Source organism: Oncorhynchus kisutch, linkage group LG5 (genome assembly GCF_002021735.2).
Source record: "Oncorhynchus kisutch isolate 150728-3 linkage group LG5, Okis_V2, whole genome shotgun sequence".
Taxonomy (NCBI): Eukaryota; Metazoa; Chordata; class Actinopteri; order Salmoniformes; family Salmonidae; genus Oncorhynchus; species Oncorhynchus kisutch.
Genome location: NC_034178.2, coordinates 75202901 through 75230893, shown reverse-complemented (window position 1 = coordinate 75230893; position 27993 = coordinate 75202901). Strand labels below are relative to the sequence as shown.

At 43.5% G+C, this 27993-nt stretch overlaps 2 protein-coding genes across 5 annotated transcripts in view; one reads left to right on the top strand and one right to left on the bottom strand.

The window, feature by feature from the left end:
- The window catches only part of cenpp (centromere protein P), a 160372-nt gene that overhangs the window by 87979 nt on the left and 44400 nt on the right, over positions 1 to 27993 (top strand). The gene's annotated exons all lie outside the window — the stretch shown is intronic.
- Positions 3 to 27897, bottom strand: aspn (asporin (LRR class 1)). Its single transcript, XM_031825815.1, has 8 exons — positions 27027 to 27897; positions 19677 to 19895; positions 18955 to 19067; positions 10143 to 10356; positions 9758 to 9868; positions 8311 to 8404; positions 3417 to 3555; positions 3 to 1206 (listed from the first exon to the last, which is right to left on the bottom strand). The coding sequence occupies exons 2-8, from the start codon at positions 19876 to 19878 to the stop codon at positions 1006 to 1008; spliced, it is 1074 nt and encodes a 357-aa protein (XP_031681675.1). The 5' UTR covers positions 19879 to 19895; positions 27027 to 27897; the 3' UTR covers positions 3 to 1005.

Sequence of the window (27993 nt, the reverse complement as noted above, 5' to 3'; positions counted from 1 at the left end):
CCTGTATTTTAGATGTCAAGTTTATGTAATTAGAACAGTTACATACATGTAATGCTACAATAGATAATCATGTTCAAATGAAGACATGTAAAAGGTTGACTAGTTTCTTTAATTATAAACATGTAGCACCATGTAGACATGTAGTAACAGTTGACTAGCATTTTCTGTCATTTTATGTTTATCACCATCTAGACATATAACGTTGACTAGTTTCTGTAAATATATATACGTTTATTAGCACCATGAAAACTAGTTTTATTTAGGCTATATCTAGCAGATTATAAAAGGGAGGCATGCAGTGTCAGAAAGAAATCCAAAGACAACATATCTAGCAGATTATACTCATTCCTAAACAGAGAAGAAACAAAGATATCGACGAAAACACTGAAGTACTAACAGGGGTGGATGCGTTTGTTGACTCGTTGAGGAGGAACGAAGAGTTGGTCTTTACAACAACAACAAATAATCCTGTGTGTTGAGGAGGTGGGTATTACTGAAGTCTACCAGAAGGAGGCGCTATAGGATGGCTTGTGATCCTGACAGACACCCAATTCCCTAGGCAGGTAGGCACTTGTAGATCTGTAGCTATATAGGATAGATATGACCATATGGTTAGAACTTCACCTTGCCATTGTGTGTGTTACTTCTTCGGGTTGTTGCCCAGCTGAATCCCCCTGTGTGTGTGTGTGTGTGTTACTTCTTCGGGTTGTTGCCCAGCTGAATCCCCCTGTGTGTGTGTTACTTCTTCGGGTTGTTGCCCAGCTGAATCCCCCTGTGTGTGTGTGTGTGTGTATATGTTACTTCCTCCGGTTGTTGCCCAGCTGAATCCCCCTGTGTGTGTGTGTGTGTGTATATGTTACTTCCTCCGGTTGTTGCCCAGCTGAATCCCCCTGTGTGTGTGTGTGTGTGTGTTACTTCCTCCGGTTGTTGCCCAGATGAACCCCTGTGTGTGTGTGTGTGTTACTTCCTCCGGTTGTTGCCCAGATGAACCCCTGTGTGTGTGTGTTACTTCCTCCGGTTGTTGCCCAGATGAACCCCTCTGTGTCCAGACACACAGCGGAAAGTGGCGGGCTGGACGTCCCAGTACTTAACAGGGTTAGAGAACAGACTGATGCCCGTATACAAGGTCTTCTTAACACTGGAGCGGACAGGGCAGAACTCATTCACCCCCACACTGCTGATGCTGTTAGCATGGAGGTACACCACCTGGGGGAATAGAGACCGATTTAATAAATCAATTAGTCAATTATACCACCTGGGGAAATAGGGACCGATTTAATAAATCAATTAGTCAATTATACCACCTGGGGGAATAGAGACCGATTAATCAATCAATTAGTCAATTATACCACCTGGGGGAATAGGGACCGATTTAATCAATCAATTAGTCAATTATACCACCTGGGGGAATAGAGACCGATTAATCAATCAATTAGTCAATTACACCACCTGGGGGAATAGAGACCGATTAATCAATCAATTAGTCAATTACACCACCTGGGGGAATAGGGACCGATTAATCAATCAATTAGTCAATTATACCACCTGGGGGAATAGGGACCAATTAATAAATAAATTAGTCAATTATACCACCTGGGGGAATAGAGACCGATTAATCAATCAATTAGTCAATTATACCACCTGGGGGAATAGAGACCGATTAATCAATCAATTAGTCAATTACACCACCTGGTGGAATAGAGACCGATTATTCAATCAATTAGTCAATTACACCACCTGGTGGAATAGGGACCGGTTTAATAAATCAATTAGTCAATTACACCACCTGGTGGTCTCAAGTTTAGGTTTATGAAGCATGCTGAGGCCAATAGAGGTTCAGTCCCATTGCTACTCGGATACTCTGTCTGGCTATTTGTGAATGTCTCAAAGATTCACACATCGCTAGTGTCATAGAAGCAATCATACTTGAATATATTTAGGAATTTGTAGCCTATATTATCATAGCACAGGGGTGTTAAAATGTTTATCTATATATATATATTTTTTTTTTCTTCTGTCTTTTCCTTTCAATTAAGACCTAGACAACCAGGTGAGGGGAGTTCCTTACTGAGACCTAGACAACCAGGTGAGGGGAGTTCCTTACTGAGACCTAGACAACCAGGTGAGGAGAGTTTCTTACTGAGACCTAGACAACCAGGTGAGGGGAGTTCCTTACTGAGACAACCAGGTGAGGGGAGTTCCTTACTGAGACCTAGACAACCAGGTGAGGGGAGTTCCTTACTGAGACCTAGACAACCAGGTGAGGGGAGTTCCTTACTGAGACCTAGACAACCAGGTGAGGGGAGTTCCTTACTGAGACCTAGACAACCAGGTGAGGGGAGTTCCTTACTGAGACCTAGACAACCAGGTGAGGGGAGTTCCTTACTGAGACCCAGACAACCAGGTGAGGGGAGTTCCTTACTGAGACCTAGACAACCAGGTGAGGGGAGTTCCTTACTGAGACCTAGACAACCAGGTGAGGGGAGTTCCTTACTGAGACCTAGACAACCAGGTGAGGGGAGTTCCTTACTGAGACCTAGACAACCAGGTGAGGGGAGTTCCTTACTGAGACAACCAGGTGAGGGGAGTTCCTTACTGAGACCTAGACAACCAGGTGAGGGGAGTTCCTTACTGAGACCTAGACAACCAGGTGAGGGGAGTTCCTTACTGAGACAACCAGGTGAGGGGAGTTCCTTACTGAGACCTAGACAACCAGGTGAGGGGAGTTCCTTACTGAGACCTAGACAACCAGGTGAGGGGAGTTCCTTACTGAGACCTAGACAACCAGGTGAGGGGAGTTCCTTACTGAGACCTAGACAACCAGGTGAGGGGAGTTCCTTACTGAGACCTAGACAACCAGGTGAGGGGAGTTCCTTACTGAGACCTAGACAACCAGGTGAGGGGAGTTCCTTACTGAGACCTAGACAACCAGGTGAGGGGAGTTCCTTACTGAGACCTAGACAACCAGGTGAAGGGGAGTTCCTTACTGAGACCTAGACAACCAGGTGAAGGGGAGTTCCTTACTGAGACCTAGACAACCAGGTGAGGGGAGTTCCTTACTGAGACAACCAGGTGAGACCTAGACAACCAGGTGAGGGGAGTTCCTTACTGAGACCTAGACAACCAGGTGAGACCTAGACAACCAGGTGAGGGGAGTTCCTTACTGAGACCTAGACAACCAGGTGAGACCTAGACAACCAGGTGAGGGGAGTTCCTTTAATTAATCAATCAAGTACAAAGGAGGAACGAAACCCCGTCAGACACTCGGCCCTCCGTGGGATGAGTTTTGACACGTGTTGTAGCAGAATGGTATGACAGAACTACAACGTTGAGTTGAGTACACAAATAAGGAGTAAAAAAAAAACTGTTTCAAGTTATCGTTGGGAATGCCCAACAGGTGACTAATCATATCTTACCTGTAGATACCGCAGTGAGTTGAGACCGGGCGGAACCTTCTTCAGTTTGTTGTTATCCAGGTGGATTTCACGGACGTTGGGTATACTGGCGAAGCTGCCGTTCTCAACGACCTTGATTTGGTTGAAGCTCAGTCCTAATCTGTAAATATCAAATCAAAGTTGATTTGTCACGTGCGCCGAATACAACAGGTGTTGTCAACCTTACAGTGAAATGCTTACTTACAGGCTCTAACCAACAGTGCAAAAAAGGCGTTAGGTGAACAATAGGTAAGTAAAGAAATAAAAACAACAGTAACAAGACAGGCTATATACAGTAGAGGCTATATACAGTAGAGAGGCTATATACAGTAGAGAGGCTATATCAGTAGAGAGGCTATATACAGTAGAGAGGTTATATACAGTAGAGAGGTTATATACAGTAGAGAGGCTATATACAGTAGAGAGGCTATATACAGTAGAGAGGCTATATACAGTAGAGAGGCTATATACAGTAGAGAGGCTATATACAGTAGAGGCTATACACAGTAGAGAGGCTATATACAGTAGAGGCTATATACAGTAGAGAGGCTATATACAGTAGGGAGGTTATATACAGTAGAGAGGTTATATACAGTAGAGAGGCTATATACAGTAGAGAGGCTATATACAGTAGAGGCTATATACAGTAGAGGCTATATACAGTAGAGAGGCTATATACAGTAGAGAGGCTATATACAGTAGAGAGGCTATATACAGTAGAGAGGCTATATACAGTAGAGAGGCTATATACAGTAGAGAGGTTATATACAGTAGAGAGGCTATATACAGTAGAGGCTATACAGTAGAGAGGCTATATACAGTAGAGAGGCTATATACAGTAGAGAGGCTATAACAGTAGAGAGGCTATATACAGTAGAGAGGCTATATACAGTAGAGAGGCTATATACAGTAGAGAGGCTATATACAGTAGAGAGACTATATACAGTAGAGAGGCTATATACAGTAGAGAGGCTATATACAGTAGAGAGGCTATATACAGTAGAGAGGCTATATACAGTAGAGAGGCTATATACAGTAGAGAGGCTATATACAGTAGAGAGGCTATATACAGTAGAGAGGCTATATACAGTAGAGAGGCTATAACAGTAGAGAGGCTATATACAGTAGAGAGGCTATATACAGTAGAGAGGCTATATACAGTAGAGAGGCTATATACAGTAGAGAGGCTATATACAGTAGAGAGGCTATATACAGTAGAGAGGCTATATACAGTAGAGAGGCTATATACAGTAGAGGGGCTATATACAGTAGAGGGGCTATATACAGTAGAGGGGCTATATACAGTAGAGAGGCTTTATACAGTAGAGGCTATATACAGTAGAGAGGCTATATACAGTAGAGAGGCTATATACAGTAGAGAGGATATATACAGTAGAGAGGCTATATACAGCAGAGAGGCTATATACAGCAGAGAGGCTATATACAGTAGAGAGGATATATACAGTAGAGGCTATATACAGTAGAGAGGCTATATACAGTAGAGAGGATATATACAGTAGAGAGGATATATACAGTAGAGAGGATATATACAGTAGAGAGGCTATATACAGTAGAGGCTATATACAGTAGAGGCTATATACAGTAGAGGCTATATACAGTAGAGGGGCTATATACAGTAGAGAGGCTATATACAGTAGAGGGGCTATATACAGTAGAGGCTTTATACAGTAGAGGCTATATACAGTAGAGAGGCTATATACAGTAGAGAGGCTATATACAGTAGAGAGGCTGTATACAGTAGAGAGGATATATACAGTAGAGAGGATATATACAGCAGAGAGGCTATATACAGCAGAGAGGCTATATACAGTAGAGAGGATATATACAGTAGAGAGGCTATATACAGCAGAGAGGCTATATACAGTAGAGGCTATATACAGTAGAGGGGCTATATACAGTAGAGGCTATATACAGTAGAGGGGCTATATACAGTAGAGAGGCTTTATACAGTAGAGGCTATATACAGTAGAGGGGCTATATACAGTAGAGGGGCTATATACAGTAGAGGGGCTATATACAGTAGAGAGGCTATATACAGTAGAGGCTATATACAGTAGAGAGGCTATATACAGTAGAGAGGCTATATACAGTAGAGAGGCTATATACAGTAGAGAGGCTATATACAGTAGAGAGGCTATATACAGTAGAGGTTATATACAGTAGAGAGGCTATATACAGTAGAGAGGCTATATACAGTAGAGAGGCTATATACAGTAGAGAGGCTATATACAGTAGAGGGGCTATATACAGTAGAGGGGCTATATACAGTAGAGAGGCTATATACAGTAGAGGGGCTATATACAGTAGAGAGGCTTTATACAGTAGAGGCTATATACAGTAGAGAGGCTATATACAGTAGAGGCTATATACAGTAGAGAGGCTATATACAGTAGAGAGGCTATATACAGTAGAGGCTATATACAGTAGAGAGGCTATATACAGCAGAGAGGCTATATACAGCAGAGAGGCTATATACAGTAGAGAGGATATATACAGTAGAGAGGATATATACAGTAGAGAGGCTATATACAGTAGAGAGGCTATATACAGTAGAGAGGCTATATACAGTAGAGAGGATATATACAGTAGAGGCTATATACAGTAGAGGCTATATACAGTAGAGGCTATATACAGTAGAGAGGCTTTATACAGTAGAGGCTTTATACAGTAGAGGCTATATACAGTAGAGGCTATATACAGTAGAGGCTATATACAGTAGAGAGGCTATATACAGTAGAGAGGCTATAGACAGTAGAGAGGCTATAGACAGTAGAGAGGCTATATACAGTAGAGGTTATATACAGTAGAGAGGTTATATACAGTAGAGAGGCTATATACAGTAGAGAGGCTATATACAGCAGAGAGGCTATATACAGTAGAGGCTATATACAGTAGAGGCTATATACAGTAGAGGGGCTATATACAGTAGAGAGGCTATATACAGTAGAGGGGCTATATACAGTAGAGAGGCTTTATACAGTAGAGGCTATATACAGTAGAGAGGCTATATACAGTAGAGAGGCTATATACAGTAGAGAGGATATATACAGGAGAGAGGATATATACAGTAGAGAGACTATATACAGCAGAGAGACTATATACAGCAGAGAGGCTATATACAGTAGAGAGGATATATACAGTAGAGAGGCTATATACAGTAGAGAGGCTATATACAGTAGAGAGGCTATATACAGTAGAGGGGCTATATACAGTAGAGGGGCTATATACAGTAGAGAGGCTATATACAGTAGAGGGGCTATATACAGTAGAGAGGCTTTATACAGTAGAGGCTATATACAGTAGAGAGGCTATATACAGTAGAGGCTATATACAGTAGAGAGGCTATATACAGTAGAGAGGCTATATACAGTAGAGGCTATATACAGTAGAGAGGCTATATACAGCAGAGAGGCTATATACAGCAGAGAGGCTATATACAGCAGAGAGGCTATATACAGTAGAGAGGATATATACAGTAGAGAGGATATATACAGTAGAGAGGCTATATACAGTAGAGAGGCTATATACAGTAGAGAGGCTATATACAGTAGAGAGGATATATACAGTAGAGGCTATATACAGTAGAGGCTATATACAGTAGAGGCTATATACAGTAGAGAGGCTTTATACAGTAGAGGCTTTATACAGTAGAGGCTATATACAGTAGAGGCTATATACAGTAGAGGCTATATACAGTAGAGGCTATATACAGTAGAGAGGCTATATACAGTAGAGAGGCTATAGACAGTAGAGAGGCTATAGACAGTAGAGAGGCTATATACAGTAGAGGTTATATACAGTAGAGAGGTTATATACAGTAGAGAGGCTATATACAGTAGAGAGGCTATATACAGCAGAGAGGCTATATACAGTAGAGGCTATATACAGTAGAGGCTATATACAGTAGAGGGGCTATATACAGTAGAGAGGCTATATACAGTAGAGGGGCTATATACAGTAGAGAGGCTTTATACAGTAGAGGCTATATACAGTAGAGAGGCTATATACAGTAGAGAGGCTATATACAGTAGAGAGGATATATACAGTAGAGAGGATATATACAGTAGAGAGACTATATACAGCAGAGAGACTATATACAGCAGAGAGGCTATATACAGTAGAGAGGATATATACAGTAGAGAGGCTATATACAGCAGAGAGGCTATATACAGTAGAGGCTATATACAGTAGAGGGGCTATATACAGTAGAGGCTATATACAGTAGAGAGGCTCTATACAGTAGAGAGGCTATATACAGTAGAGAGGCTATATACAGTAGAGAGGCTATATACAGTAGAGAGGCTACATACAGTAGAGAGGCTATATACAGTAGAGAGGCTATATACAGTAGAGAGGCTACATACAGTAGAGAGGTTATATACAGTAGAGAGGCTACATACAGTAGAGAGGCTATATACAGCAGAGAGGCTACATACAGTAGAGAGGCTATATACAGTAGAGGCTATATACAGTAGAGAGGCTACATACAGTAGAGAGGCTACATACAGTAGAGAGGCTACATACAGTAGAGAGGCTATATACAGTAGAGGCTACATACAGTAGAGAGGCTACATACAGTAGAGGCTATATACAGTAGAGGCTATATACAGTAGAGGCTATATACAGTAGAGAGGCTACATACAGTAGAGAGGCTACATACAGTAGAGAGGCTATATACAGTAGAGAGGCTATATACAGTAGAGGCTATATACAGTAGAGAGGCTATATACAGTAGAGAGGCTACATACAGTAGAGAGGCTATATACAGTAGAGAGGCTATATACAGTAGAGAGGCTATATACAGTAGAGAGGCTCAGTAGTGTTTTATCACATCACATCTCAGTAGTGTTTTTACCTTTGTATTTTTTTATATCTGAAAAAGTCCTCAATTTCTACTTTGTTGATCTTGTTATAATCCAAGTGAAGCTCTGTGAGTGAAGATGGGAGATCTGAAAACAGGAAATCACTGTCAGGTTATGATGCACAGGAAACTTTAAGATTTTGTTTTTGGTGGTGGAGGGGAATAAAACTCCGGTAATTTCTACCTGTTCAGGTGGGATGGAGTTTTTAGCCCAGAGCATGACATCACAATCTGATCTGATTATTTTGACCAATGACCAATCATCTTTTATTTCCATATGTATCCTCCTCCTACTTTGACGGGGAAAGACGGGGTACGCTCTAGAGCAGATCTGGGGCAACTCCAGTCCTCAAAGTGCCTGATTGGTGTCACACTTTTCCCCCCAGTCCCAGCTAACACACATGACTCCCAATAATCAACTAATCATGTTAGTTCAGTTAAAAATGCAGTGAGTTTAAATCAGGTGTGTTTGCGAGGGATGGATGAGGGGGAGGGGTAACACAAATCAGGCCCCTGAGGACTGGAATTGCCCCAGATCTGCTCTAGAGTCAAGACGATCCAATCAGGGCTGTGTATGTAAATATATTTAGACACGCGATCAGACTGGAGGCTCAGAGAAATAAATTATACAAAATATAGGATTTATTTTCATGAAATAAACACATACAGCGATGATTAAACAAAAAAATATATAACACTGCATGTAAACATTAAGTACCACGAACTCGGTCCGAAATATGCACATGGAATAAAGTCACCCGGCAATGTCAGATTTAATTAAATGTGTTCAGTATTGAATGTGTTCAGTATTAAATGTGTTCAGTATTAAATGTGTTCAGTATTAAATGTGTTCAGTATTGAATGTGGACAGTATTCAAGATGTATAGCATGTATCGTGTATCGGTAGTCTTACCTTTAGGTACAGCTGTGAGCTTGGCTTGTTACTAGTAGTCTTACCTTTAGGTACAGCTGTGAGCTTGGCTTGTTACTAGTAGTCTTACCTTTAGGTACAGCTGTGAGCTTGGCTTGTTACTAGTAGTCTTACCTTTAGGTACAGCTGTGAGCTTGGCTTGTTACTAGTAGTTTTACCTTTAGGTACAGCTGTGAGCTTGGCTTGTCACTAGTAGTTTTACCTTTAGGTACAGCTGTGAGCTTGGCTTGTTTCTGGTAGTCTTACCTTTAGGTACAGCTGTGAGCTTGGCTTGTCACTAGTAGTTTTACCTTTAGGTACAGCTGTGAGCTTGGCTTGTCACTAGTAGTTTTACCTTTAGGTACAGCTCTGAGCTTGGCTTGTTACTAGTAGTTTTACCTTTAGGTACAGCTGTGAGCTTGGCTTGTTACTAGTAGTCTTACCTTTAGGTACAGCTGTGAGCTTGGCTTGTTACTAGTAGTCTTACCTTTAGGTACAGCTCTGAGCTTGGCTTGTTACTAGTAGTCTTACCTTTAGGTACAGCTGTGAGCTTGGCCTCCGCGATCCTGATATACAGGGTTTCCATGCCGTCGAATGCTCCCAGCTCTATCCCGTTGTTAGCTAACGGGTTAGCACTCATCTCTGGTCAGGAAAAACATACAGGGGGGTTAAAAGCCTCATATGGCACTTTGAACAGATCTTTCTTGAACTCCTATATAGAGGGCAATCATTAATAACCCTAGATGCATTCTGCCTCAAATGACAACTTTTTATTTTTTTGACTCTTCACATTGTGCACTACAGTTGACCAGAGTCACGTTGGGCTGCCACATAAGGAATAGTGGATCACTTTGGTCTCAGCCAATAGTTGCCAGGCAGCCGTTGTAAATAAGAATGTGTTCTTAACTGTACGTACCCAGAACATGCACAGACTTGAGTCCTTTGAAGGACTCCTTCTGGATGTTGCTGATCTTGTTGTCGTGGATACGCAGCTCCAGGATGTTCCGGGGTAGGTTGGCAGGTATCTGTGTCAACTGGTTGTAGGACAGGTACAACAGCTGTAGCCGATCCATGTTACGGAAAGCTTTGGGATGGATCTTCGAGATCTTGTTGTTAACAAGGAACAGGGCCTGGGGAAGAGAAGATATGTGAAATATACAGCAACTCTTAGTAGTTTAGACAATGGAGGTTGACTTGAGTAATACGTTAGGCCCCAGGAAGTAACAACTAATGGGGATCCAAATGAACAGATAATAAATACTTTGACCGATTTATTAAATGCATTCCGGCCAGCCTTAAAACCACTGCGTTTAGGCCAGCCTTAAAACCACTGCGTTTAGGCCAGCCTTAAAACCACTGCGTTTAGGCCAGCCTTAAAACCACTGCGTTTAGGCCAGCCTTAAAACCACTGCGTTTAGGCCAGCCTTAAAACCACTGCGTTTAGGCCAGCCTTAAAACCACTGCGTTTAGGCCAGCCTTAAAACCACTGCGTTTAGGCCAGCCTTAAAACCACTGCGTTCCGGCCAGCCTTAAAACCACTGCGTTCCGGCCAGCCTTAAAACCACTGCGTTCCGGCCAGCCTTAAAACCACTGCGTTCCGGCCAGCCTTAAAACCACTGCATTCCGGCCAGCCTTAAAACCACTGCGTTCCGGCCAGCCTTAAAACCACTGCGTTTAGGCCAGCCTTAAAACCACTGCGTTCCGGCCAGCCTTAAAACCACTGCGTTCCGGCCAGCCTTAAAACCACTGCGTTCCGGCCAGCCTTAAAACCACTGCATTCCGGCCAGTCTTAAAACCACTGCATTCCGGCCAGCCTTAAAACCACTGCGTTCCGGCCAGCTTTAAAACCACTGCGTTTAGGCCAGTCTTAAAACCACTGCGTTTAGGCCAGTCTTAAAACCACTGCGTTCCGGCCAGCCTTAAAACCACTGCGTTTAGGCCAGTCTTAAAACCACTGCGTTTAGGCCAGCCTTAAAACCACTGCGTTCCGGCCAGCCTTAAAACCACTGCGTTCCGGCCAGCCTTAAAACCACTGCGTTCCGGCCAGCCTTAAAACCACTGCATTCCGGCCAGTCTTAAAACCACTGCATTCCGGCCAGCCTTAAAACCACTGCGTTCCGGCCAGCCTTAAAACCACTGCGTTTAGGCCAGTCTTAAAACCACTGCGTTTAGGCCAGTCTTAAAACCACTGCGTTTAGGCCAGCCTTAAAACCACTGCGTTTAGGCCAGTCTTAAAACCACTGCGTTTAGGCCAGTCTTAAAACCACTGCGTTTAGGCCAGCCTTAAAACCACTGCGTTTAGGCCAGTCTTAAAACCACTGCGTTTAGGCCAGCCTTAAAACCACTGCGTTTAGGCCAGCCTTAAAACCACTGCGTTTAGGCCAGCCTTAAAACCACTGCGTTTAGGCCAGCCTTAAAACCACTGCGTTTAGGCCAGTCTTAAAACCACTGCGTTTAGGCCAGTCTTAAAACCACTGCGTTTAGGCCAGTCTTAAAACCACTGCGTTTAGGCAGCCTTAAAACCACTGCGTTTAGGCCAGCCTTAAAACCACTGCGTTTAGGCCAGCCTTAAAACCACTGCGTTTAGGCCAGTCTTAAAACCACTGCGTTTAGGCCAGCCTTAAAACCACTGCGTTTAGGCCAGCCTTAAAACCACTGCGTTTAGGCCAGTCTTAAAACCACTGCGTTTAGGCCAGCCTTAAAACCACTGCGTTTAGGCCAGTCTTAAAACCACTGCGTTTAGGCCAGTCTTAAAACCACTGCGTTTAGGCCAGTCTTAAAACCACTGCGTTTAGGCCAGTCTTAAAACCACTGCGTTTAGGCCAGTCTTAAAACCACTGCGTTTAGGCCAGTCTTAAAACCACTGCGTTTAGGCCAGTCTTAAAACCACTGCGTTTAGGCCAGCCTTAAAACCACTGCGTTTAGGCCAGCCTTAAAACCACTGCGTTTAGGCCAGCCTTAAAACCACTGCGTTTAGGCCAGCCTTAAAACCACTGCGTTTAGGCCAGCCTTAAAACCACTGCGTTTAGGCCAGTCTTAAAACCACTGCGTTTAGGCCAGTCTTAAAACCACTGCGTTTAGGCCAGTCTTAAAACCACTGCGTTTAGGCCAGTCTTAAAACCACTGCGTTTAGGCCAGCCTTAAAACCACTGCGTTTAGGCCAGCCTTAAAACCACTGCGTTTAGGTTTAGGCCAGCCTTAAAACCACTGCGTTTAGGCCAGTCTTAAAACCACTGCGTTTAGGCCAGCCTTAAAACCACTGCGTTTAGGCCAGCCTTAAAACCACTGCGTTTAGGCCAGTCTTAAAACCACTGCGTTTAGGCCAGTCTTAAAACCACTGCGTTTAGGCCAGTCTTAAAACCACTGCGTTTAGGCCAGTCTTAAAACCACTGCGTTTAGGCCAGTCTTAAAACCACTGCGTTTAGGCCAGCCTTAAAACCACTGCGTTTAGGTTTAGGCCAGCCTTAAAACCACTGCGTTTAGGCCAGTCTTAAAACCACTGCGTTTAGGCCAGCCTTAAAACCACTGCGTTTAGGCCAGCCTTAAAACCACTGCGTTTAGGCCAGTCTTAAAACCACTGCGTTTAGGCCAGTCTTAAAACCACTGCGTTTAGGCCAGTCTTAAAACCACTGCGTTTAGGCCAGTCTTAAAACCACTGCGTTTAGGCCAGCCTTAAAACCACTGCGTTTAGGCCAGCCTTAAAACCACTGCGTTTAGGTTTAGGCCAGCCTTAAAACCACTGCGTTTAGGCCAGTCTTAAAACCACTGCGTTTAGGCCAGCCTTAAAACCACTGCGTTTAGGCCAGCCTTAAAACCACTGCGTTTAGGCCAGTCTTAAAACCACTGCGTTTAGGCCAGCCTTAAAACCACTGCGTTTAGGCCTGTCTTAAAACCACTGCATTTAGGCCAGTCTTAAAACCAATGCGTTCCGGCCGGTCTTAAAACCAATGCGTTTGGGCCGGTCTTAAAACCACTGCGTTTGGGGCAGTCTTAAAACCAACGGGTTTAGGCCAGTCTTAAAACCAACGGGTTTAGGCCAGTCTTAAAACCAATGCGTTTTGGCCAGTCTTAAAACCAACAGGTTTAGGCCAGTCTTAAAACCAACGGGTTTAGGCCAGTCTTAAAACCAACGGGTTTAGGCCAGTCTTAAAACCAACGGGTTTAGGCCAGTCTTTCAAATCAAACTTTATTTTTCACATGCGCCGAATACAATAAGTGTAGACTGAATACAACAGGTAGCTTATCGAGAAATGCTGAATACAACAGGTACTGTGAAATGCTGAGTACAACAGGTACCTTACTGTGAAATGCTGAATACAACAGGTGTAGTAGACCTTATAGTGAAATGCTGAATACAACAGGTGTAGTAGACCTTACAGTGAAATGCTGAATACAACAGGTGTAGTAGACCTTACAGTGAAATGCTGAATACAACAGGTGTAGTAGACCTTACAGTGAAATGCTGAATACAACAGGTGTAGTAGACCTCACAGTGAAATGCTGAATACAACAGGTGTAGTAGACCTTACAGTGAAATGCTGAATACAACAGGTGTAGTAGACCTTACAGTGAAATGCTGAATACAACAGGTGTAGTAGATCTTACAGTGAAATGCTGAATACAACAGGTGTAGTAGACCTTACAGTGAAATGCTGAATACAACAGGTGTAGTAGACCTTACAGTGAAATGCTGAATACAACAGGTGTAGTAGACCTTACAGTGAAATGCTGAATACAACAGGTGTAGTAGACCTTACAGTGAAATGCTGAATACAACAGGTGTAGTAGACCTTACAGTGAAATGCTGAATACAACAGGTGTAGTAGACCTTACAGTGAAATGCTGAATACTACAGGTGTAGTAGACCTTACAGTGAAATGCTGAATACAACAGGTGTAGTAGACCTCACAGTGAAATGCTGAATACAACAGGTGTAGTAGACCTTACAGTGAAATGCTGAATACAACAGGTGTAGTAGACCTCACAGTGAAATGCTGAATACTACAGGTGTAGTAGACCTTACAGTAAAATGCTGAATACTACAGGTGTAGTAGACCTGACAGTGAAATGCTGAATACAACAGGTGTAGTAGACCTCACAGTGAAATGCTGAATACTACAGGTGTAGTAGACCTTACAGTGAAATGCTGAATACTACAGGTGTAGTAGACCTTACAGTAAAATGCTGAATACTACAGGTGTAGTAGACCTGACAGTGAAATGCTGAATACAACAGGTGTAGTAGACCTCACAGTGAAATGCTGAATACTACAGGTGTAGTAGACCTTACAGTGAAATGCTGAATACTACAGGTGTAGTAGACCTTACAGTGAAATGCTGAATACAACAGGTGTAGTAGACCTCACAGTGAAATGCTGAATACTACAGGTGTAGTAGACCTCACAGTGAAATGCTGAATACAACAGGTGTAGTAGACCTCACAGTGAAATGCTGAATACAACAGGTGTAGTAGACCTCACAGTGAAATGCTGAATACTACAGGTGTAGTAGACCTCACAGTGAAATGCTGAATACAACAGGTGTAGTAGACCTTACAGTGAAATACTGAATACAACAGGTGTAGTAGACCTTACAGTGAAATGCTGAATACAACAGGTGTAGTAGACCTCACAGTGAAATGCTGAATACTACAGGTGTAGTAGACCTTACAGTGAAATGCTGAATACAACAGGTGTAGTAGACCTTACAGTGAAATGCTGAATACAACAGGTGTAGTAGACCTCACAGTGAAATGCTGAATACTACAGGTGTAGTAGACCTTACAGTGAAATGCTGAATACTACAGGTGTAGTAGACCTTACAGTGAAATGCTGAATACAACAGGTGTAGTAGACCTTACAGTGAAATGCTGAATACTACAGGTGTAGTAGACCTCACAGTGAAATGCTGAATACAACAGGTGTAGTAGACCTTACAGTGAAATGCTGAATACAACAGGTGTAGTAGACCTCACAGTGAAATGCTGAATACAACAGGTGTAATAGACCTCACAGTGAAATGCTGAATACAACAGGTGTAGTAGACCTTACAGTGAAATGCTGAATACAACAGGTGTAGTAGACCTCACAGTGAAATGCTGAATACAACAGGTGTAGTAGACCTTACAGTGAAATGCTGAATACAACAGGTGTAGTAGACCTCACAGTGAAATGCTGAATACAACAGGTGTAGTAGACCTCACAGTGAAATGCTGAATACAACAGGTGTAGTAGACCTCACAGTGAAATGCTGAATACAACAGGTGTAGTAGACCTTACAGTGAAATGCTGAATACAACAGGTGTAGTAGACCTCACAGTGAAATGCTGAATACAACAGGTGTAGTAGACCTCACAGTGAAATGCTGAATACAACAGGTGTAGTAGACCTCACAGTGAAATGCTTACTGACAAACCCTTAACCAACAATGCAGTTCAAGAAGAGTTTAAGAAAATATTCACCCAAAAAACTAAAGTAAAAAATAATAAAAGTAACACAATAAAATAACAATGTGGAGGCTATATACAGGGGGTTACGGTACAGAGTCAATGTGGAGGCTATATACAGGGTGTTACGGTACAGAGTCAATGTGGAGGCTATATACAGGGGGTTACGGTACAGAGTCAATGTGGAGGCTATATACAGGGTGTTACGGTACAGAGTCAATGTGGAGGCTATATACAGGGGGTTACGGTACAGAGTCAATGTGGAGACTATATACAGGGGGTTACGGTACAGAGTCAATGTGGAGACTATATACAGGGGGTTACGGTACAGAGTCAATGTGGAGGCTATATACAGGGGGTACCGGTACAGAGTCAATGTGGAGGCTATATACAGGGGGTTACGGTACAGAGTCAATGTGGAGGCTATATACAGGGGGTTACGGTACAGAGTCAATGTGGAGGCTATATACAGGGTATTACGGTACAGAGTCAATGTGGAGGCTATATACAGGGGGTTACGGTACAGAGTCAATGTGGAGGCTATATACAGGGGGTACCGGTACAGAGTCAATGTGGAGGCTATATACAGGGGGTTACGGTACAGAGTCAATGTGGAGGCTATATACAGGGGGTTACGGTACAGAGTCAATGTGGAGGCTATATACAGGGGGTACCGGTACAGAGTCAATGTGGAGGCTATATACAGGGGGTTACGGTACAGAGTCAATGTGGAGGCTATATACAGGGGGTACCGGTACAGAGTCAATGTGGAGGCTATATACAGGGGGTTACGGTACAGAGTCAATGTGGAGGCTATATACAGGGGGTTACGGTACAGAGTCAATGTGGAGGCTATATACAGGGTATTACGGTACAGAGTCAATGTGGAGGCTATATACAGGTGGTACCGGTACAGAGTCAATGTGGAGGCTATATACAGGGGGTTACGGTACAGAGTCAATGTGGAGGCTATATACAGGGGGTTACGGTACAGAGTCAATGTGGAGGCTATATACAGGGGGTTACGGTACAGAGTCAATGTGGAGGCTATATACAGGGTATTACGGTACAGAGTCAATGTGGAGGCTATATACAGGTGGTACCGGTACAGAGTCTATGTGGAGGCTATATACAGGTGGTACCGGTACAGAGTCAATGTGGAGGCTATATACAGGGGGTACCGGTACAGAGTCAATGTGGAGGCTATATACAGGGGGTACCGGTACAGAGTCAATGTGGAGGCTATATACAGGGGGTACCAGTACAGAGTCAATGTGGAGGCTATATACAGGGGGTACCGGTACAGAGTCAATGTGGAGGCTATATACAGGGGGTACCGGTACAGAGTCAATGTGGAGGCTATATACAGGGGGTACCAGTACAGAGTCAATGTGGAGGCTATATACAGGGGGTACCGGTACAGAGTCAATGTGGAGGCTATATACAGGGGGTACCGGTACAGAGTCAATGTGGAGGCTATATACAGGGGGTACCGGTACAGAGTCAATGTGGAGGCTATATACAGGGGGGTACCGGTACAGAGTCAATGTGGAGGCTATATACAGGGTGTTACAGTACAGAGTCAATGTGGAGGCTATATACAGGGGGTACCGGTACAGAGTCAGTGTGGAGGCTATATACAGGGGGTACCGGTACAGAGTCAATGTGAAGGCTATATACAGGGGGTACCGGTACAGAGTCAATGTGGAGGCTATATACAGGGTGTTACGGTACAGAGTCAATGTGGAGGCTATATACAGGGGGTACCGGTACAGAGTCAATGTGGAGGCTATATACAGGTGGTACCGGTACAGAGTCAATGTGGAGGCTATATACAGGGGGTACCGGTACAGAGTCAATGTGGAGGCTATATACAGGTGGTACCGGTACAGAGTCAATGTGGAGGCTATATACAGGGGGTACCGGTACAGAGTCAATGTGGAGGCTATATACAGGGGGTACCGGTACAGAGTCAATGTGGAGGCTATATACAGGGGGTACCGGTACAGAGTCAATGTGGAGGCTATATACAGGGGGTACCGGTACAGAGTCAATGTGGAGGTTATATACAGGGGGTACCGGTACAGAGTCAATGTGGAGGTTATATACAGGGGGCACCGGTACAGAGTCAATGTGGAGGCTATATACAGGGGGTTACGGTACAGAGTCAATGTGGAGGCTATATACAGGGGGTACCGGTACAGAGTCAGTGTGAGGGGGTACAGGTTAGTTGAGGTAATTTGTACATGTAGGTAGGTGTGTAAGTGACTATGCATAGATAATAAACGTGGGGGTGTCAATGTAATAGTTCGGTGGCCCAGATAACTTAAGTTTCCAGACAAGGTACAAACTGTAGCCTACCTCTGTCTGTCTGTACAGGCTCTGTGAAACACCCTGTAGAACGGTTTTAAGCTCAAACCATGTCATGTTTCCCCTTTATTCTCTCGGTAAGCTCTCTCTTCCCCCACCTGAAATAATATGGCTTCTATTTCAATTGAGAGTTTTGGTGCTAGAGGGTCTGGATGTTGCTTTGGGGGCCATAGTACCCCCACCTGGAAAATTATCTATCAAGTTACACAGAGCCTGTACAGACAGATGTAGGCTATAAATTAGATAATTGGATCTCTATGGGTTACAGTATATGTAGAGATAGACGCTGGTTCAGATGGGTTCTGTCTGATGGAAAGACTGGTTCAGATGGGTTCTGTCTGACGTAGAGGCTGGTTCAGATGGGTTCTGTCTGAGGTAGACACTGGTTCAGATGGGTTCTGTCTGATGGAAAGACTGGTACAGATGGGTTCTGTCTGATGGAAAGACTGGTACAGATGGGTTCTGTCTGAGGTAGACACTGGTTCAGATGGGTTCTGTCTGAGGTAGACACTGGTTCAGATGGGTTCTGTCTGATGGAAAGACTGGTACAGATGGGTTCTGTCTGATGGAAAGACTGGTACAGATGGGTTCTGTCTGAGATTAAAACTGGTTCAGATGGGTTCTGTCTGAGGTAGACACTGGTTCAGATGGGTTCTGTCTGAGGTAGACACTGGTTCAGATGGGTTCTGTCCGATGGGGACTGATATAAAGAACTTGGGTTTATCGTCAGCTGTGAATGTGTGATTCTGTCCTAATATGTGTTGCATAAAGGCTAGGCCTAGGGGGGAATGGGTGTCTAAAAGTGATTCGGACTCATGTGGGAAAAGTCCCTCCACCCTAAAGTTATAGGAAACAGTGATGAATGTTGCAGTGATGATAAGAGTAGGAGAGATGTTTAATTGTGTGTTTCTTACGTAGATCTTGTTAATGCCTTTGAAGTCGTCCTCCTTGACCTCGGTGATGTCGTTGTTCTGGAGGTCGATCATTAGCGTGTCGGTGGGAATGTTCTCGGGCACGGAGAGCAACCCTGTGGAGACAGGATATCAATCAATCGGTAAATCAGCTGTGTGTTGTCCATGTAGCCGTAAAGCTAACATCACAGAGAAGTTGTGAATGTAATGAAAACAGTAGTGGTCCTAGAGTAGAGCCTTGAGGAACTCCAAAATGTCACTGAGCATGATTGCCTCCAGTCCTGCAGTATCTGAACAGATGAGACTTTCAGACAAGTGCTGTAATTGAATGTTAGGAGCCCCTAGCCCTCCCTCTCCCCCAGACTGCACCAGGAGGAGTGAGGGTGTAATAGAATGTTAGGAGCCCCTAGCCCTCCCTCTCCCCCAGACTGCACCAGGAGGAGTGAGGGTGTAATAGAATGTTAGGAGCCCCTAGCCCTCCCTCTCCCCCAGACTGCACCAGGAGGAGTGAGGGTGTAATTGAATGTTAGGAGACCCTAGCCCCCCCCCTCCCCCAGACTGCACCAGGAGTAGTGAGGGTGTAATGGAATGTTAGGAGCCCCTAGCCCTCCCTCTCCCCCAGACTGCACCAGGAGGAGTGAGGGTGTAATAGAATGTTAGGAGCCCCTAGCCCTCCCTCTCCCCCAGACTGCACCAGGAGTAGTGAGTGGGTAATATAATGTTACCTAGATCAGAGCACTGCACCACCCGTAGGGAACACTGGCAGCCGAAGGGGCAGTCCGTAAGGGCGTTGTCGTCATCATCATCGTCATCATCGGCGTCCTGCATCATGATTTCATGGTCCCTCATGAAGTCCAAGACGTTAATTGGCTGGTAGGGCTTGGCATGGCCCAGTGCCAACAGACACAGCAGCAGGAAGCCTCTCATCAGGAAGACTAGTGGGTCTATAAAACAAGATGTCACACAATGAAGACTAGTGGATCTATAAAAACAAGATGTCACACAATGAAGACTAGTGGATCTATAAAAACAAGATGTCACACAATGAAGACTAGTGGATCTATAAAAACAAGATGTCACACAATGAAGACTAGTGGATCTATAAAAACAAGATGTCACACAATGAAGACTAGTGGATCTATAAAAACAAGATGTCACACAATGAAAACTAGTGGATCTATAAAAACAATTTGTCACACAATGAAGACTAGTGGATCTATAAAAACAAGATGTCACACAATGAAGACTAGTGGATCTATAAAAACAAGATGTCACACAATGAAGACTAGTGGATCTATAAAAACAAGATGTCACAAAATGAAGACTTGTGGGTCAGATACTTTATTGTCCATTTTCTTGAAGAGGGTCTAAAATGTGTCTTTCTGCTTGATCAGCCAATTTGCCCAAGATGTCTTACACACTAGACACAAGCTTTGAGAAATGCCCAAGATGTCTTACACACTAGACACAAGCTATGAGAAATGCCCAAGATGTCTTACACACTAGACACAAGCTATGAGAAATGCCCAAGATGTCTTACACACTAGACACAAGCTTTGAGAAATGCCCAAGATGTCTTACACACTAGACACAAGCTATGAGAAATGCCCAAGATGTCTTACACACTAGACACAAGCTATGAGAAATGCCCAAGATGTCTTACACACTAGACACAAGCTTTGAGAAATGCTCAAGATGTTGAAACACATCAGTGATCTGATCATCTGTATCAGGTTTCTGACTGTAATTTTCATTGTGTTGCTGTGCTGTCTTCCTTTTTGTAGGACTAAGAAACAACCTAACTCATTCCAGGGTTATATTTTAATATTACTATTTTAATAGTGAATAATAGTGAAGACCTTAAAACTATGAAATAACAAAAAGTTTTAAACAAATCAAACTATATTTGAGATTCTTCAAAGTAGCCACCGTTTGCCTTGATGACAGCTTTGCACACTCTTGGCATTCTCTCAACCAGCTTCATGACGTAGTCACCTGGAATGCATTTCAATTAACAGGTGTGCCTTGATAAAAGTTAATTCGTGTAATTTATTTCCTTCTTAATTCATTTGAGCCAATCAGTTGTGTTGTGACAAGGTAGGAGTGGTATACAGAAGATATCCATATTTGGTAAAAGACCAAGTCCATATTATGGCAAGAACAGCTCAAATAAGCAAAGAGAAACAACAGTCCATCATTACTTAAGACATGAAGGTCAGTCAATATGGAGCATTTCAATCACTTTTACAGTTTCTTCAAGTGCAGTCGCAAAAACCTAGTGCAGTCGCAAAAATCCAGCCCTATGATGAAACTGGCTCTCATGAGGACCGCCACAGGAAAGGAAGACCCAGAGGTACCTCTGCTGCAGAGGATAAGTTCATTAGAGTTACCAGCCTCAGAAATTGCAGCCCAAATCAATGCAACGGACACATATCAACACATCTCAAGTAACAGACACATCTCAGCATCAACTGTTCAGAGGAGACTGTGTGAATCAGGCCTTCATGGTCGAATTGCTGCAAGAAACCAATACTTAAGGACACCAATAATAAGAAGAGACTTGCTTGGGCCAAGAGACACAAGCAATGGACATTAGACCGGTGGAGTCCAAATGTTGGTTCCAACTGCTGTGTCTTTGTGAGACGCAGAGTAGGTGAACGGATGATCTCCGCATGTGTGGTTCCCACCGTGAAGCATGAAGGAGGTGGTGCTTTGCTGGTGACACTGTTGATTTATTTAGAATTCAAGGCACACTTAACCAGCATGGCTACCACAGCATTCTGCAGTGATACGCCATCCCATCTGGTTTGCACTTAGTGGGACAATCATTTGTTTTTCAACAGGACAATGACCCAGCACACCTCCAGGCTGTGTAAGGGCTATTTGACCAAGAAGGAGAGTGATGGAATGCTACATCAGATGACCTGGCCTCCACAATCACGCAACCTCAACCCAATTGAGATGGTTTGGGTTGAGTTGGACCACAGAGTGAAGGAAAAGCAGCCAACAAGTACTCAGCATAAGTAGGATTCCTTCAAGAGTTCCCACATATGGGATCTTTTGTGAAAGCATTCCAGGTGAAGCTGGTTGAGAGAATGCCAAGAGTGTGCAAAGCTGTCATCAAGGCAAAGGGGTAGCTACTTTAAAAAATCTCAAATATATTATGATTTATTTAACACTTTTTGGGTTACTACATGATTCCATATGTGTTATTTCATAGTTTTGATGTCTTCACTATTATTCTGCAATGTACAAAATAAAGAATAACTCTTGAATGAGTAGGTATGTCCAAACATTTGACTGGTACTGTAGGTCAGATTAGGCTATGATTCTGCAGCTCCTGAAGTCTAAACAGATAAAAAGAACTGATGATGTTTGTCTTGCTAGATAGACATTGCTGCCAAGTCTTTGCCAAAATTATGTCCTGGCCTGCAGTGTAACTAAGGATGTTGAAACATGTTATGTTTTTTGGGAGATTGATGATGATTTAGGCTTAAACAGAAAGTTAATATTCAAAGTTACATTTCTACTTGTTCTGATTCTGATGGTTTTATGCTGAAGTCGTTTTTTTATTTGTCACAACTTTGCCAAAATTTCAAACTCAATTTATTTGTGGATGGAGGGCGTGTCTAGATGAGTAAAACACCTGCACTAGTCTTGTCAAGATCCTCCCTTTATGTTCAATCACTATTGGCTTAGGTGTTCTTGCTGTTTCGTAAGGTTTTTTGGGAGAGAGAAAAAACCTCCACTTGTTACTTTTTGAGTCTGTAGGTTTCCATTAACTATTGTGCAGGAATATGAGCCGACGCAAATGTTGTTTTGCTTCTTGCTCAATATAACACCATCTATGGCGTTTTCTTTTTTACAAGTACGGTTTATACAGAACTAGCTATGTAGCTATCCATTTCTGACACGTTCTCAGATGACACAAGGCCAACAGATGGGAACAAGTTATCTTCTCACCCTTTCTGAAGGCCAGCTGAGGGAAATGGAACAGTACTGTGGGTTGGGTTTGGGTTGGTTGGGTATGACCATGCTCTGTTCAACAGCTCCATTCTGCAACCCAGTGCTGTTTCTACCCACAAGTATTTGGTGGTGGTGGTGGTTCAGAGGCATTCGATAATACTTAACAGCACACAGACATGTAGTTTGAAACTAAATAGCAGTGAAATCGGGAAACTATTCAGATCGCTTGACTTTTTCAACATTTTGTTATAATACATAATTATTATTTTAAAATATATATATTTTTTTAAGTAAAAAACATCTTAGCGATCTACACACACTACCAAAAAATGAAGGTCCCCAAGAACACAGTGGCCTCCATCATTCTTAAATGGAAGAAGTTTGGAACCACCAAGACTCTTCTTAGAACTGGCTGCCTGGCCAAACTGAACAATCGGGGGAGAAGGGCCTTGGTCAGGGAGGTGACCAAGAACCCAATGGTCACGCTGACTGAGCTCCAGAGTTCCTCTGTGGAGATGGGAGAACCTTCCAGAAGGACAACCATCTCTGCAGGACTCCACCAATCAAGCCAGTCAGGCCTTGAGTGGCCGGCCGGAAGCCACTCCTCAGTAAATGGCACATGACAGCCCATTTGGAGTTTGCCAAAAGACACCTAAAGGACTCTCAGACCATGAGAAACAAGATTATCTGGTCTGATGAAACCAAGATTGAACTCTTTGGCCTGCTACGGTGAAGCATGGTGGTGGCAGCACAGTAAGGATCGAGGGAAAGATGAACAGAGCAGAGAACAGAGAGATACTTGATGAAAACCTATCCCAGTGCACTCAGGACCTCACAGGGGGGGGGGGGGGGGGGGGGGGGGGGGGCAAAAGTTCAAACAGGACAACGATGCTAAGCACACAACCAAGACAACGCGGGATTGGCTTCGGGACAAGTCTCTGAATGTCCTTGAGTGGCCCAGCCAGAGCAGGAATTGACCCACATCTAACATCTCTGGAGAGACCTGCAAATAAAATAGCTGTGCAGCGACGCTCCCCATCCAACCTGACAGAGCTTGAGAGGATCTGCAGAGAAGAATGGGTGAAACTCCCAAAATACAGGTGTGCCAAGCTTGTAGCGTCATACCCAAGATGAGGGGGGGGGGGGTTGTAAAAATGCTTTGTCATTATGGGGTATTGTGATGTCATTATGGGGTATTGTGATGATTATGGGGTATTGTGATGTCATTATGGGGTATTGTGATGTCATTATGGGGTATTGTGTGAAGATTGATGAGGGAAAAAACCCAACTTTTAATCCGTTTTCGATTAAGGCTGTAACGTAACAAAATATGGAACATGTCAAGGGGTCTGAATACTTTCCGAATGCACTCAAATACTGCACTACTCTAGAATCAGAAGTACTATGTTTTTGAATACTCCAGTTACTGTTTGGTTACAAATTTGCAGATTTTCTACAATTTCTCTCTCATCTTTTCTGCATGCAGCCATTTTAATACCGATCATCATTTTCTCCAGTTTCCTCTTGTGCGTGTCAATGCTGAACCATCAAGAAGAGTATTTAACGTAAAGATTCTTCCCCATTCTGAATATAATGTTGTTGTTTTCGTGATATCTCTGAGCGATGTTCTACTATCGATGTCCCCTGGGTAAATTCATGTTTTCATATGTATCTGAGGCCGTTCAAGCAGGCAGAACTTTGTCCGGTAGGACGTAGTACTGTGATAAAGTCTGTCTCACTACACTGGACGTTTATAGGAATACGACTTCTAGATCTCCAAAACGCCGTTCATACATGTCAGATTATAATACTGGCCGATACCATAACGCGAGAGGATGTCTCTTCTCTCCAATTGATCATATTTTTTGGCGATATTCCTACCTCGAGAAATGTGTAATTTAACAGAGGGTCGAACACATATCTCCGCCTCTTCCAGGGGAAAATTGCATGGTGCCGTTGTGCCGACTCATCGATCTGAACATGGAGTCTACAATGGTGAGATTGTAGACTCCTAAATTGACAGTGCAGTTTGTTTAGCCTATTTTACAGCTAATTAGTTACTTCACATGCTGATATTGACTTTAGTATTATTGTGTATAGCTACGTTTGCTAGATAGCTAGCTAGCCAGACAGCCCATATAGAGCATTGCATTGTGGGTTTTGTAGTCGACTTGTGCTGCAACAGATTTTCACAATCTCCACTTGTTGCTACCAACCTTATTATAACGACAAAATTAAACATTTGTTCACAAAAAAATACTGTTCTCACATATTAGCGTTATGTGACACGATTTGGGGGAATGAGTGGATTTGGGTGGATTTTTCCTTTAAGCCTGCAACATCAATTGAGACAAAATCACAATCTATTCAAACGTTTCTGAGATCAACTTCATAAAACTCAGATAATTTATCCATTATTGACGTTTAGCAATAACATTGTGGTAACAACACCTCAGCATTCAACAACATACAGTAAGTCATTCTGAGGTAGCAACACCTCAGCAGTCGGCAACATACAGTAAGTCATTCTGAGGTAGCAACACCTCAGCATTCAGCAACATACAGTAAGTCATTCTGAGGTAGCAACACCTCAGCAGTCAGCAACATACAGTAAGTCATTCTGAGGTAGCAACACCTCAGCAGTCAGCAACATACAGTAAGTCATTCTGAGGTAGCAACACCTCAGCATTCAGCAACATACAGTAAGTCATTCTGAGGTAGCAACACCTCAGCAGTCAGCAACATACAGTAAGTCATTCTGAGGTAGCAACACCTCAGCAGTCAGCAACATACAGTAAGTCATTCTGAGGTAGCAACACCTCAGCAGTCAGCAACATACAGTAAGTCATTCTGAGGTACTGAGGTAGCAACACCTCAGCAGTCAGCAACATACAGTAAGTCATTCTGAGGTAGCAACACCTCAGCATTCAACAACATACAGTAAGTCATTCTGAGGTAGCAACACCTCAGCATTCAACAACATACAGTAAGTCATTCTGAGGTAGCAACACCTCAGCAGTCGGCAACATACAGTAAGTCATTCTGAGGTAGCAACACCTCAGCAGTCAGCAACATACAGTAAGTCATTCTGAGGTAGCAACACCTCAGCAGTCAGCAACATACAGTAAGTCATTCTGAGGTAGCAACACCTCAGCAGTCAACAACATACAGTAAGTCATTCTGAGGTAGCAACACCTCAGCAGTCAACAACATACAGTAAGTCATTCTGAGGTAGCAACACCTCAGCATTCAGCAACATACAGTAAGTCATTCTGAGGTAGCAACACCTCAGCATTCAGCAACATACAGTAAGTCATTCTGAGGTAGCAACACCTCAGCATTCAGCAACATACAGTAAGTAATTCTGAGGTAGCAACACCTCAGCAGTCAGCAACATACAGTAAGTCATTCTGAGGTAGCAACACCTCAGCATTCAGCAACATACAGTAAGTCATTCTGAGGTAGCAACACCTCAGCATTCAGCAACATACAGTAAGTCATTCTGAGGTAGCAACACCTCAGCAGTCAGCAACATACAGTAAGTCATTCTGAGGTAGCAACACCTCAGCAGTCAACAACATACAGTAAGTTATTCTGAGGTAGCAACACCTCAGCAGTCAACAACATACAGTAAGTTATTCTGAGGTAGCAACACCTCACCAGTCAGCAACATACAGTAAGTCATTCTGAGGTAGCAACACCTCAGCAGTCAGCAACATACAGTAAGTTATTCTGAGGTAGCAACACCTCAGCAGTCAGCAACATACAGTAAGTCATTCTGAGGTAGCAACACCTCAGCAGTCAACAACATACAGTAAGTTATTCTGAGGTAGCAACACCTCAGCAGTCAGCAACATACAGTAAGTCATTCTGAGGTAGCAACACCTCAGCAGTCAACAACATACAGTAAGTTATTCTGAGGTAGCACACCTCAGCGGATAGCCCCCCCCCCCCCCCCCCCCCCCCCCCCCCCTATATAACTTTATTGATCCACTCAGGGTGAACCAAGTAAGCCATTGTCAGATCACATTTAAAAACATCCTTTATATATCATACAACTAATAACATCATATTGCCCCTTACAATAATGTATATTTTGTTTAACTCACCTCAGTAGTCACTTCGGGTGTTGTATCGTTGTTTAACTCCAGTCAGATAGCCTCCTCCAGGGAGAACACGAACCAACGAGAGTTACTCTAACCACAAAGGTAGCAGTAGTGTGCAGGAACAGGAGCGCCAGTCACAGTGGATGTGCATCAGACAGAAACTCTCTGAATGAAAAATAAACCTCTGCTGCTACTGCTGCTAACATGGAGAGCTTGGTTTGAATAAAGACCTATCACTCTCTCTCTCTCTCTCTCTCTCTCTCTCTCTCTCTCTCTCTCTCTCTGTGTCTCTCTCTCTCTCTCTCTGTGTCTCTCTCTCTCTCTCTCTCTCTGTGTCTCTCTCTGTGTCTCTCTCTGTGTCTCTCTCTGTGTCTCTCTCTGTGTCTCTCTCTGTGTCTCTCTCTGTGTCTCTCTCTCTCTGTGTCTCTCTCTCTCTGTGTCTCTCTCTCTCTGTGTCTCTCTCTCTCTCTCTCATACAGATACAGAGATCACCACCACCACATCTCTGTATAGCTGGCTAGTCCTGAAAACGCATTGTTACCGGCCAGTCATGTGGTTCTCATCAGTACTTGAACCGGGGCCAGAATTTCCCGTTTAACTTCTCAATGCTTTAGTCTTTATATAGAACTACTGTATCATCCTACCGGTAGGTCGCAGTCCCCTGCTCCCCAACCCTCCTTCCCTATGAATACCGTCCATAGGTGGCCTGGTGCCATGTTATATATTATACATTTTTCTGCTGAACAGCCATCAAGGACACTGATGGTGGTTGTTACATAATGAAAGGAACGTGTTTTAAAAAATAAAATAAATTCTCAATGGAACTGAAGAAGCTGTGAATGGATGGAGGGGGTCTGTCCTTCATGTGTCTCTGAGACGCCCAGTGTGACTTAGAGAAGCAAGTGTCTCTGAGACGCCCAGCATGACTGAAAGAACCAAGACTCTTTGAGACTACCAGTGTAACTTATAG

Bases quoted from the DNA above. Each gene is read 5' to 3' on its own strand.
- aspn (XM_031825815.1), bottom strand. From the start codon at position 19,878: ATGAGAGGCTTCCTGCTGCTGTGTCTGTTGGCACTGGGCCATGCCAAG. The intron at 10,357-18,954 runs GTAAGAAACACA...TCTCTTCCCCAG, and splicing joins AAGGCATTAACAAGATCTAC to GCCCTGTTCCTTGTTAACAA. The intron at 8,405-9,757 runs GTAAGACTACTA...TCCTGTTTTCAG, and splicing joins GCTCACAGCTGTACCTAAAG to ATCTCCCATCTTCACTCACA.